Source organism: Cetorhinus maximus, chromosome 2, assembly GCF_964194155.1.
Source record: "Cetorhinus maximus chromosome 2, sCetMax3.hap1.1, whole genome shotgun sequence".
Lineage (NCBI taxonomy): Eukaryota > Metazoa > Chordata > Chondrichthyes > Lamniformes > Cetorhinidae > Cetorhinus > Cetorhinus maximus.
Window position 1 is genome coordinate 144,122,783 of NC_135880.1, and position 13,604 is coordinate 144,136,386.

Sequence of the window (13,604 nt, forward strand, 5' to 3'; positions counted from 1 at the left end):
TTTCATTCCTATCTTTGTTTTCCTCTCTTGTATCTCCCCAGTCAGGTTCCCATCCCCCGCCAATCTAGTTTAAACCCTCCTCCACAAGTACTCGCAAATACCCCTGCGAGGGTATTTATATATTTATATAAGGATCTTAGCTCAGAAAATCAGGATGTAGAATTGGTATGGGTGCAGCTAAGAAATAACTAAGGGCAGTAAAGTCTGGTAGGAGTAGTTTATTGGCTGCTTGTAGTAATCATAGTGTTGCACAATGAATAATAAGCAAATTAGTGGAGAATGTAACAATGGTAATGCAAGAATGAGTTCATGGAATGCATTTGAGACATTGTTCTAGAACAGTGTGTTAAGAATCAACTAGAGAACAGGCTATTTTAGATCTAGGGCAGAATTTTGCTGTCGGCGAGCAGGGGGTGGGGCCCGCTCGCCGACGTGTAAAATGACGCGGGATGACATTGGGCGGAACCCCCAATGTCATCCCCCACCATTTAAATTTTCAGGAAGGCGGGGGTGCAGCAAAATCAGCTGCGGGCCCGCCAACCTGTCAATGGCCAATTGAGGCCATTGACAGGATCAATTATGCAATTAAAGGACCTGCCCATCCAATCTTAAGATTGGCGGGCAGGCCAGGAGCCCCGGCGGGCAATAGGAAAAACATGAAACCTCATCCACCGGCGGGATGAGGTTTCATGTAGGGATTTAAAAAGTTTAATAAAGTTATTATGTAAATTATGAACATGTCCCATCTCATGTGACATGGCCACATGAGGGGGACATGTTAGGGAATTTTTTTTCTTCTATTTTTAATATTTTTCAAAGCGGAAGCGATCTCCCTGAGGCAGCACTTTGCCTCAGGGAGATGTGCGCTCCTTCATGCGCATGTGTGAAAAACGCACTCTCGCTTTTGGGGAATTCCCCCCCACCAGCACACGGAGCGCATAGCGCTTCCCGCCGGTCATCACACTGGGCGAGCCTTAATTGGCCCGCCCACGTAAAATGACGGCGGTACCCGCTTCTCCGGCGGGGATCGGCTCCCCACCCGCCAGAGATTGGGTCAGGCCCGCCCACCCGACAGGCAGAAAATTCTGCCTCTAGTCTTGAATAGTGAGACAAGGCTTAATATGTTATGTTGCCAGTTTTCACAATAAATGACACAAAGACTGTACCAAAGATTGTGGGGAACCAAGCGCTTAATGGGAGTGAAAAACTTGAAGTAATTTACTTTAGTAAAGAAAAAGTACAGGGGAAATTAATAGGACTAAAAATCAACAAATCCCCTGGATCTGATTGCCTATATTCTGGGACCTGGGTTTTAATAAAGATGGCTGCAGTGATGGTGGATGCAATGAATCACAGAATCACAGAATCCCAGTGCAGAAGAGGCCCTTCGGCCCATCGAGTCTGCACTGACACATGAGAAACAGCCCTTTTGATCTTCCAGAATTTCCTAGGTTCTGGAATGATCCTTATGGATTAGAAGGCAGCAAATGTAACTCTACTATTCAAGAAAGGAGAGCAAGAGAAAACAGGGAACCCTTGGCCAGTTAACCTAACATCAGTAGTAAGAAAAATGCTAGCATCTACTGCAGGGTCCTCGGAAAGTCATAATATGATTAAGCAGAATAAACACGGTATTCGGAAAGGGAAATTGGATTTGATAAATCTATTAGAATTTATGTGGTTTTAATTAGCAGGATAGATGAAGGAGAACCATAGAATGTAGCAGATTTGGATTGTCAAAGGCATTCAGTAAGGTGCCAACAATAGTTTATTGAACAAACTTAGATCTCATGGTATTGGGGTAATATATTAGCATGGATTGAGGATTGATAAATGGACACAATAAAGAAATTAGGAATAAATGGATCAATTTCAGGATGGCAGCATGCAACCTTATCTTGAATTGTTACAGGTGTGTGTGTGTGTGTGTGTGTGTGTGTGTGTGTGTGTGTGCGGTTAAAGCAACTAGACAAATTTAAATGAGAAAACAGTCCAACATTGTGCACTCAATATAACTCACTGTAACTCAGATGTAACTGACTATTTTTGCTTTTAGGTGATGTTGCTTCTGCTCCATCTCCCTATTGTCCTGCAGCCAGAGGCACTGCAACCTTCAGTCCCCACAGCTGTTGCAGCCTTTGTGTGGACAGGTCACCAAATCCTCTGTTCTCCCTGTGAGGATGCAGTAACATGGAGTTGCGTGATCCAATTTGCAGCAGAGTATCACATCAGCCAGTAGGGCTGAATGATATCACGACAGCACCAGTTTAAATGCTTCTGGTACATGTAGAGGACGCCTGCGTGACCTTCCTTTTCAGCATGGGGCATCATACAGGCCATGGTAGAAGTGGCTGGAGGCACAGTACACACCAATCACAGGGCCTTCAGTTGCTGTGGAGCATCTTCCTACCAAAGTGGACAATTTCACATTTCCCCTCCTTATATTCCATCTGCCACTTTCTTGCCCGATCAATCTATATCCCTTTGTGACCTCTTTCCATCCTCCTAGCTTTATATCATCAATGAAGTTGGATACATTCCTCTCTGTCACTTCACTTAAGCCATTAATATAAATTGTAAAACCTGAGGACCCAGCATTGATCTCCACCAGATGCTGTTGCACACCTGGCCGCATTTCCTGCGTTTGCTGCATCGCGGACGACTCCAGAGGCACATCATCAGCCACCAACTGAGCATGTGCCTGGTCCCCTGCAGTCCTTTGACTGCTGGCGCCATGGGCACTCTCTGTCTCCTGCAACTCCTCTAGCGACTGTGAAGTGCCCTCACCGCTGTGCCCCGGGACACTAGCTGATGTTCTAATTTCCACCGAGGTGCCAGTATCTGCACTGGTTCCTGCCTCGTAGAGATGGTGTGACGCTGGTGAGTCTGAGACTTCAGGGCCATCAGGTGTGAGAGGGGGCCTCTGCTGCTCCTCCTCCGGGCCCTGCTCCACTGATGCTGAAAGGAAGAACAAGGACATTTGATTAGTTAATGTGGAGACAATGTCAATGTGCATCCCTGCCCCCCGGGTCATTATGCGCTCATCCTTCCATAAGCAATGGTCAAGTCATGTTGCAAACTTCAATCATTGAACATTCAGTACTGCCATGGCTGTTGGGAGAACAATGTTGACCTCAGTGCTGGGCAAACATACCTGCCCATACCTACCTGCACATACCTACCTGCTTCACCGACACCGGTGGACCTGGGCACATGGTGCCTCTCCAGATCTAGGGCCTCCTGCTCAAACCGGCTAAGCATCGCCACGTGGGCCGGCCCTCCGCCAGTCCTCACCCGCTCAGGGGCATTATGTACATTCTTCTCCTGAAAAGGAGAGAAGAGATTAGTGCTACTTGTACCTGGATTATCTTTGCGCATGGCCCACCCCAACCAGAGTGAGACATTGCAGGGCTCCAGTGCCTCCTCACCCCGTTGCTGCTGAACACTCACACAAAGATGACAGGCCTGTCTCCCCACCCACCCCCCCTTGGCCAAATGCTGCCTACATCACATTTGGCAACACACAGTCTAACCTTCCATAGCAAGGAGATGCAAGCATGTGGAGCGCAGAGGGCAGTAGATCGATCGGTGCCATGCCACCTTGAAGCTCCCCTCCCAGCATGTCATCACCCTGACTTTGACATGTCTTGGATTTCCAGCACAATGCCTAGGTGCAGATCCTCCAGGTTGCCCCCAAAACAGCAATGTGGGTCTCAATGTACCACATGCTGCAGGTGCAGAACCCATCTCTTCACCACCCTCTCATGGTGACCTCGGCATGGGCAATATCTGATCGCCCACCCAGCGAAGGACACACATGCCATCAATGATTCAATTCATTATACTCAGACTTGGGGGAGGTGGGGGGCCGCTAGGGGGAAAAGTCTATCTGCTGGGTTAAGTGACCAATGCAACATGGTACTCACCCTTCCTGAGCGCAAGAGGTCATTGAAGTGCTTGCGGTCCTGTGTCCAGGTGCGCCGCACCACGTCGCGGGAGCTCACCACCTCCGCCACCTCCTCCCAGGCATGTTTGGTTATGTGGGGGGGGGCTTCCTCCTCCCATCCTGGGGTGCGAGGACCCCCCCGCCCGAGCTGCCAGCTCCTCGAGGAGGGCAACAAGGTAATCATCCGAAAAATGAGGGGCACAGTGCCCCCCTGCCTTACCCGACTGCCTGGCCTGCTCACCAGCAGCGCTCTGGGGAGCTCTTCCACTGGCCATCATTCAGTGCCTTTGAAAGGCTGCAGCAGCTTTTTTAAACAGGCTGCCACGATTTACGCTGGGTGGACCTTAATTGGCCTGCCCATGTAAAATGGTAGGGCCCTAGGAAGTACTGAGGATCAGAGGGACCTTGTGTACATGTCCACCGGTCCCTTAAGGTAGCGGGACAGGTAGATAAGGTGGTTAAGAAGGCACATGGGATCCTTGCCTTTATTAGCCGAGGCAAGAATATAAGAGCAGGGAGGTTATGCTGGAATTGTATAAAACGCTGGTTAGGCCACAGCTAGAGTATTGCGTGCAGTTCTGGAATCCGCATTAAAGGAAGGGTATGATTACACTAGAGAGAGTGCAGAGGAGATTTACCAGGATGTTGCCTGGGCTGGAGAGTTTTAGTTATGAGGAGAGATTGGATAGATTGGATATTTTCCCTGGAGCAGAGGAGATTGGGGGGGGACATGATTGGGGTATAAAATTATGAGGGGCATAGATAGGGTAGACAGAAAGGAACTTTTCTCCTTGGTGGAGGGATCAATAACCAGGGGGCATGGATTTAAGTTAAGGGGCAGGAGGTTTAGAGGAGATGTGAGGAAAAAATTTTTCACCCAGAGGGCGGTGGGAATCTGGAACTCACTGCCTGAAAGGGTGGTAGAGGCAGAAACCCTCATAACATTTAAGAAGTATTTGGGTGTGCACTTGCGATGCCATGGCATACAAGGCTATGGGCCTAGTGCTGGAAAATCGGATTAGGTTAGGTACTTGTTTGACAGGCACAGATTTGATGGGCCGAAGGGCCTTTTTCTGTGCTGTAGATCTCTATGACTCTATGACATCGTGAGGTCTATCCATAATGGACACTGATGAGTGGCTATGTAGGATACATGGGGGTCATGGTGCGGGAATGTAGGTATGTAGGGGCGTGGGGGATATGAAGGAGCATGAGGGCCATGGGGAGTGTGTGGGGGCATGGAGGGGGCATGGAGAGTGGGTGAGGGGCAAGGGTTTGAGGACATGACATTCACCATTAACATTAACTGGGCCGATGTCCCAGTAAAGAAAGGCAGATGTTTTAGCCTGCTGGCCTGGCCATCTTCCCACTTCAGTTGCTACCTCGGCTTGCCTCCAGAAGCAACAGGCCCAGCTCCATCTCACCCCACCTGTCTGGAACATTATGGTGGGCAGGGGTCTTTTTAAGGGAAAGGGATCTGCCAAGTTGAGAAATTTCCTGACTCGATTTTCCACCTTCTCCACAAAAATCAGGCTCTGTCCACTTGCCTGATGAGTGCAGCTCCAACAACACTCTAGAAGCCCGACACCATCCAGGACAAAGCAGCATGCTTATTGGCACCCCATCCACCATCCTAAATATTCACTCCCTCAGTCACCAGCAGACAATGGCTGCAATAGATACCTTCGACAAAATGCGCTGCAGCAACTCACCAAGCCTCCTTCAACAGCACCTTCCAAACCCATGACCTCAACCACCCAGGAGGACAAGGGCTGCAGATGCATGGGAACACCACCACCTGCAAGTTCCCCTCCAAGTCACATGCCATCCTGACTTGGAACTACGTTGCCATTCCTTCAGTTGCTGGAACAAAATCTTGGAACTCCCTTCCAGCACTATTGCTGTATCTACAACAAATGGACTACGGCAGTTCAAGAAGGAGGTTCACCACCACCTTCTCCAGGGCAATTAGGGATGGGCAACAAATGCTGACCTTGCCTACGATGCCCGTAAATATTGTAAGTATTTTCTTAACCTGACAAAGTGTAAAGCAAGCTACTTTTCTTTTCTTCACAGAGAAACTGAAGGTTGCAAATATTTAAAAATTTCAGTTATTCAAAATGAATAAGTCCAAAAGTCTTGTGATCATCATTGTGGTTACTTCCGCTGTTCTGATTCTTGCAGCAGTTGCAGCATTTCTTCTAGGAGTCTTTCTGACACAAGGTAAGAATCAGGTTTACCAGTCAGTAATTGGTTAATGTATTGGTTAACTGGTAATTTCTTATTGGGAATCTCTTGAGATAGTTTTTTCTTATATTTTCTTAATTCAAATCCCAAATTTGCACTAGGTAGATATTGATAAGTATATTGATAGATAGATAAGTTAAAAGCAAAATACTGCGGATGCTGGAAATCTGAAACAAAAACAGAATTTTTTCTGTTTTAGATAGATAAGTTAATAAACAAATAAGGAGTTAGGCGGGAGAAGGGACTTTTTAAAGCATGTTTCCCAATTTGAATCCCTTAATGTGATTGAGGGCCCTTACAGAGAACATTGTACTGTTACTACTTGCTGATTTTTGGCTCAGATTCACAGTACAATATAACAACAGCAATAACTTATGTTTCTTTTCTTTCAAAGCTGCAGCTTCCAGATCAAGTGATGTTTTCTTCAGCGTAAATTTCAGAATATTAAATATTGCTTACCATGATGCCTTGGCAACACCCAGTTCAACTGAGTTCTCTCAATTAGCGAATGACATTGAGACACAAGTAAGAGTTCATTTGTTCCCTCGAAAGCCATTATCCTCCAACATTGTTTTGTTGGAGTTAGGAGGTTCAGAATTGACCTTTGAATCGCTTCACTCTCAAGTTCCAGAATGATTCAAAGTGATCACCCTTATTGATGACAGTGGTTATGTTTTATTCAGTATAAGTAAAACTTGAGACATACTAATGTCTTAGCGCTAGTATCAAAGCGCAACAACATTATTGTTACATTTTGGGTAGAAGTGCAATCTCCATGTGACAATGCCAAATGGCAATGCCCTAGGCACCATTGTGCCAGTCAATGTGGCATGTATACGTGAGTCCCTCCGTGAGCTGATCCTCCTGCAAGGGTTCATCTGCGATATGGTCTCAAACCTTGTCTGGCTGAATATCTCTAATCTCTGCTCAGAGAATCCCTCCTTATAATTTCCTTACACAGCCAAGCCAATGGAGACACACTTAACCCAATCATTACCTCACTATTATTTGTACGGCCCATGACCCAGAAGGAACAAACAGTTGGCATCAGTACTTTTATTTCCCAGTTTTAACTGGTGTTCCATTTTAAGGTATACAAGACCAGTTCAGGCCAGTGTTCTTATGTTTTATCATGCTATTATAAAATATATCATGTATCCATTTGCCCGCCCAAGCCAGGTCAGAGTTCCAGGATCTCTGGCTTCCAGCATTCATCAAGCTATCAGCTTGTAAACATTCAATTGCCAACACTGACCAAAGCAAGAGAAATATGGTGATGTTGGTACTCGGTTATTTTGGCTCTTTTCTGCCAATATCTGGGCCTGGGATTCCACTAACATGTCAAACTTTTAGTTCTCATTCAGCGCATTGTCTATTTTCACATCCTGCTAGATTTTTGCTAAGGTTTACTTTTTGACCATTTGGTTCCTTTCAAAATCTTGGGGACCAGTTAAACATTCAATCAACAAAGGCCCAAGCCAAAGTTTCCAATCCAGTCACCTCTCAAACTGCTTTTACCTATGGCGTATTACCAGCAGGAATATTTTTAATAAGTTCAGTGTAAGTATTGCCATATCGCTGCCAGTGTAGGTTCTAATTTATAATGTAATTAAAGTCATTTCAGAGAGGAGTGTGAAGTCACTTACAATAAAATTAAAGAAGCATTAGAGCAAGTCATAGTATTTAAGTTATTGTCATTATTTAGCAAGAAAACCTGACTCAGGGATTTCCCAGGATTCTTACAGTCTACATCTTTGAAAAGGAGCACTCTCCAATCCCTCAATTTCAATTGTTATTTTCCTTTCTGATCCTGCTCCGCCTGGGGTAACATCTGCTTGATCTTTTTATCTTGATTGTAGCTGTTAGTATTTATTAAAATGTAGGCCTTGTGTGGCTCAAGTCTCAGAGGAGGAAGGTCTTTATTTAATTTCCCTCCAGATCTGGGCCTTTGCTACCATCCCAAGACCGCACTTAAGCTTCCTTAATTAAGTTAGTTACATGCAATAGATAAACGGCTACTACCAATTGAACTATTACCAGACTGTGTTCAATAATACAAACCCAAAGATGAGCTGATATGTTAAATCTTCACCATTGTGAGTTATACTCTAAGCTATTAATTTCAACAACAACTTTTGCATTGTCTTGCTTCAGCAACAGAGATGTTTCGGGAGGATTTTAGATGTGGCATGAGTTCAATGAAGTCCTCAGATAGAAACAGAATACTATATCCAAATCATGCCATATAATTGTATAATTCATATTGAAGCGTGTTGTTTATTATTACTTTTCTTGTGTATGGGGTTTGATGTTTAATAACATATGTTGCTAGTTGTGGGCAGCTTCAGTGTGAAGCAAAAGCTGGGATGTTTAATAGGGCACGCTGTGTTACCCCCATAAATCATGACAGTCACCATAGTGGTGACACAGTATGTTCCTTTCTCCTGATAGCTAAGAGTGAATGGGTAATGCCAGCCTGACTGTGCTGACATAGTTCAATTGAAGCCACCAGGATCCTAACTGAACCCACAAGCAGTGACATTGGTTATGTTATGGGGGTGTCCAGGTGTCCCATGTGCGCATACAACCTGATAGGTCTGAGACCACCCAGGTGTAATTATTGATCACAGTGACGTCAGCAGGGGAATAGTCATGTTGTATTAACACGGGGCCTTACTTCGCCCCTATGTTCTTCACCCTGGATACAAGCCTGGCTAGTTTTCCTTGCCTGACAATGGGTACTCTTCAGTATCAACCCCGTGTAAACTTGATTGGTTTGTACATTCTCATAGTGGATGCTACGGGCATGGGGAATCAGCAGCATCTTTGTAAGTCTGTGGATTGGACATGTGCAAGGCGGTTGGGCATCATGCTTTATATTCCACTTTCTTAAATCTGCTTTCATGATCCAATGCAGCACTTTTCCATGATCTATCAGCTGGAGAGGTTCACTAGCTTGCCCTATCATCCAGGCCCCATGTAACATGCAGGTGATCCTCTGAAAGACCTCCACCGAGGTGCTTTCAGTTTCCCTTATAGCTGTGTGTGCAATTTGCTTGACCCACATGTTCATGGGCAGATTTTAAAAAATATTTCTCAATCTCATCGTAACTATTGCTCTGTGTGCATGGGTGAAATTTTACAGCCCTTTTCAGCTGAGGCGGGCGGTAAAATGCAACAAGCCATTTAAACATCTATTGACTTCGGCGGGACCGCAAAATCCCACCGGCATAAAGTTCCGCCCCATATCTAATTCTTACTGCCAATTTTTTCCACTTTCATGACATGTGGGCATCGCTGACAAGGCCAACAATTTTTGCCCATTCCTAATTGCCCTTGATAAGGTGGTGGTGAGCAGCCTCCTTGAAACGCTGCAGTTCATCTGTTGCAGCTATAATGCTGTTAGGGAGAGAGTTCCTAGGTCAATGCTGGGCAGTCTGTTTGGTTTTATTCCCTTTCCACAGTGTTTTGATACAACTGAGTGGCTAGCAAGCCCATTTCAGAGGGCAGTTAGGAGTCAATGACATTACTGAGGGCCTGAAATGACATGTAGGTCAGACCAGGTGAGGATGTCAGACTTCCTTTCCTAGAGGATATTAATTAAGGACATTAGGGTTTTTGCAACAATCAATGATAGTTTCATGGTCACCATTACTGAGACTAGCTTTCAATTCCAGATTTATTCATTAATTGAATTCCGCCAGCTGCCATGGTGGGACCTGAACCCGTGTTCCCAGAGCATTAGCCTGGGCCTTTGAATTGCTAATCCAGTGACATTACCACTACAATACATGACCAAAGGAAGTAGAAAAAATTTGCACAAGTACTCAAACAATAGTGTGGTTTGGTGTTAATTTGCATTCCATTTAAACAGTTGCACCATCCTCCGTTGCAGTCAGGTGCACGTATTGACAAAGAGATGAAGAGATTATCACCCATCTTTCCTCTACATTACTGTGGTGCATTCAGGAGAAGAAAGGAGAGAAATGTCCCCTAATTTGTTGTGCAGTGTCAGGAAGGAAAGGCTAAAAGCCATTCTCTCTCTATCTCTCTGTCTGTCCCTCTTTCTCTCCTTTTACCTGTCTCTGTTACTCTCTATTTCTCTGTCTTGCTATCTCTGTCTCCATCCATTTCTCTCAATCTCTCTCTCTCTCCCTCTCTCTCTTTTAGATTATGCTGAGGTGGACAGAATTGGCTGGAATGAAGGATAACTTCAAACTCCAAAATCATTTTAAAGTTAAAATAACTTAGTACAATTTTTATTGCCAAAGTATTTGAAACTCATTTAAAATAACAATGAGATGTGTGCAAATGGTTTAGCCTAAGGGTATAAATGATGAATGAATTAGATATTTTCTGACCACCCCGATCTTCTGTTAGTACTTATGTGTTAGACGTCATTTTTGCATTCTCAAAGTGCTACAGAAAATGAAATCTCTTCTCATCCTTTTGGTTACAGATAAAAACCCTGTATTCAACATCAAACTTGTCCATGCAATTTGACAATTCACAGATTGTAGAATTCAGGTATGTCCCTTGCAATTTTCCTATTTAATACTTGTAAAATAATTACAAAGCTGAAGCTTCAACAGATTACATAATTCTACTTTCAGAACTTAATCTGCAAAGGTCACTTGCTGATCCCAACCTCCATAGATGTTGTGCATGGTAAAGGATAGATATTTAACCATTCATGACAGCCATTCTACTCACTATGGCTCGAGAATCTTTTGAAATCTACAAAGTCCGATCAGGAATAGCACAGTGTAGGAAGGGAATTATAATTTTCTCAAAGTCTGAGTGCATGTGACAAGTTGAATTAAATTCTAGGTTTCTTTAAATAAACTGAAACGTAGGAAACACTACCCTTAGTAGGAGGTAAAAGGCAGGGAATGTAATAACTAATACTGGACACAGGTATTGTTTAGACCTGCAAATTTTAAAGACAATTTAAAATTAAAAGAGTTACCGATCACATAATGAGGAAACCTGCAAGAAATTTTAACTTAGCTCACTCGGCAGAAAACAGACAAGATCAGATCAAACGCCAGGTTGGATTTTACCAGACCTCTGGAGAGGGGCTGAGAGGCAGAGGGGCCAGTAAAATGGCGAGGGAAAGTGGGGAATGTGTGGAGTGCCTGTTGCCTTCCTGATGCCATGCCATTTTAAAAGAGGCAGGAAAGCTCCTGCCCAAAGTCCAATTGAGCCACTTAAATGGCCAATTAAGAGCCTCTTTTTGCCACCACAGGCAATTTACCAGCAGCATGGTGAATACTGGTGGCCTCCCTGCAGGCTCAGTCTGGGGGCACACCTAATCCAGCACTCTGCAGCCCATGGAGTGCCCACCCACTGGCAATGGCTGCCTCTGCAGCAATGGCGCTTCCTGCCCTCACCAATGCCCCCATTTCTTGCAGCAGTGCCTAACTGGCTAGATACCCAAGACTCCATTTGCCTGCTTGGGAGGGTGGCGCCTTTTCATGGCATCCTCACTGTTCAGGCGCAGTCCCAGCAGTGGTCACTGCTCCAGGTGGCAAGGCTGGGTTTGCGGAGCTGTCAGCCTTCAGATTGGCTGGCAGCTCTTGGGGTTGGGTGCCCATTCTTTAAAGGGACGAGATTCCTGACAGCAACTAATTCATTGCCAAACAGCCAAAAAGTGCATCTGGGAGTCCCATAACTGTCCAAAGCAACATTGTCCCTGGCTTTCAGGCCAGTCATCGGGGGCCCCACTCTGCCAGTAAAATTCCAACCACTGGGTTTACATCCCACTGGATTTTACTCTCTTCTGTTCCATATACTGGCAGTGTGCCTGCCTTATCGAGAGACGCTGTAGTCTGGCGCTGGTAATTACTTCAAACTGGTTTATTTACACTATGTACACTATATACATGATGAGCTACTAAGTAGGCACATTTCTCCTGAGTGCTGACTGCTCGATCTGCTGGGCAGAGTCTCTAGAACATGACTGCTGATGTCAGTGTTACATTGCAGTCTACATCGCTCATTCCCATGACTATTCTATTAACCCATTACACTACACTTCTCCCCAAGTATATGATCAACTCCTTTAATAACCATGTTAACTACTTATTCAGCTGCTTACATTGCATTTGCTCTACCACCTCCTCCCCCCAAAGTCCACCAATCAAAGGCTGAGTCTTTGTGGTGCCTTCACCACTCGTCCTCACTGCGCTGTTTGACTGCTAAGCGGGGCAAATGGTCTTGAACTGGATCCTGAGATGGATCAGCATCTGCATGCTGCTCAAAGTATCCTTGGGGTCTGCATTCTACATCGTGTGGTAATCGAAGGCCTCTGTTTTCGTGAGCGCCAATGAAATCAGAGCTCTTCAGTTGCATCTGAAAGTACCAGATGGTGTTTGGACCAGGTATGACATTGGATGCTCTGTCCTTTGAAGGATCACTCCTTCTGATTTACAATCCCGATCCAAAACCTCTGTCTAGAGTTTTGGCCCTATGCCTGGAGTTGTATCAATGCTGCTGCTTCTGATGGAGACCAGTCTCCCTGTTCCTCACCCTCTTGTGGTCAGCAGACTTAATGTTAGTTTGGAGGCTCTTTGGCAGCAGAGGGACTTGTGTCTTCAGATGTCAGCCCATGAGCACTTCCACTGGTGAGAAACCGCTAGTTAAAGATGTAGCTCTGTGGCACAGCAAGGCTGAATTCCAGTCAGAATTCTTGGTCATTGGGCTCTTGGTGGTTCTCACTGCTCTTTCAGCCTCTCTGTTGGCTTGTGGGCGGAGAGGAGAGCTGGTGACATGGCTGACCCCATTGTCATAGGTAAATTTTCTAAAGCGATCATTGATAAATTGTAGGCCATTATCTGAGGTGATTTTGTCTGGAAACCCATATGTGTAGAACATGGTCTGCAGCACCCTGATCACAGACTCAGCTGTAGTGGTGTGGAATCTGACAGCTTACAACCATCTGGAGTAGCAATCTATAGCAACGAGGCATGATTTGCCCCGAAAATAGAAGAGGTCGAGCACCAATTTCTGTCAAGGTCTGTCTGGGGAGTGGGATAGTACGAGGGGCTCTGTGGGTGAATTTCTTTTAATTTTGCAGATGTGGCAGGAGAGAATGAAATCTTGGCTAGCCTGCGTAATGCTTGGCTACCACACAGATCGCTGTGCATGTGCTCTGCACTTTGTAATACCCAGGTGGCCTCCATAGAGCCTATTGAGGATCTCTTCCCGCATCAACTTAGAAATGACCAGGCAGTGATCGAAGACCAAGAGATTGTCCACTATGATTAGGTGCCTATGTTGTTCATGATATTTACAGAAAATTGGTCAGCAGGGCTATATTTAGACCAACCTTCTTGCAGAGTTTTTCGACTTGGGCACATTCCAAGTTCTCTTTCTGTGCTCTTTGGACATCTTGCAGCTTTGTAGCCGA

General features: G+C 45.3%; 1 protein-coding gene across 1 annotated transcript in view; it reads left to right on the forward strand.

Annotated features, from left to right (window-relative positions):
• Positions 1-13,604, forward strand: part of LOC144691460 (transmembrane protease serine 9-like) — a 170,355-nt gene that overhangs the window by 89,285 nt on the left and 67,466 nt on the right. The window contains exons 8-10 of the mRNA XM_078559567.1: positions 6,054-6,169; positions 6,588-6,718; positions 10,653-10,720. Coding sequence (XP_078415693.1) covers positions 6,054-6,169; positions 6,588-6,718; positions 10,653-10,720 — 315 coding nt within the window. The remainder of the gene's footprint in view (positions 1-6,053; positions 6,170-6,587; positions 6,719-10,652; positions 10,721-13,604) is intronic.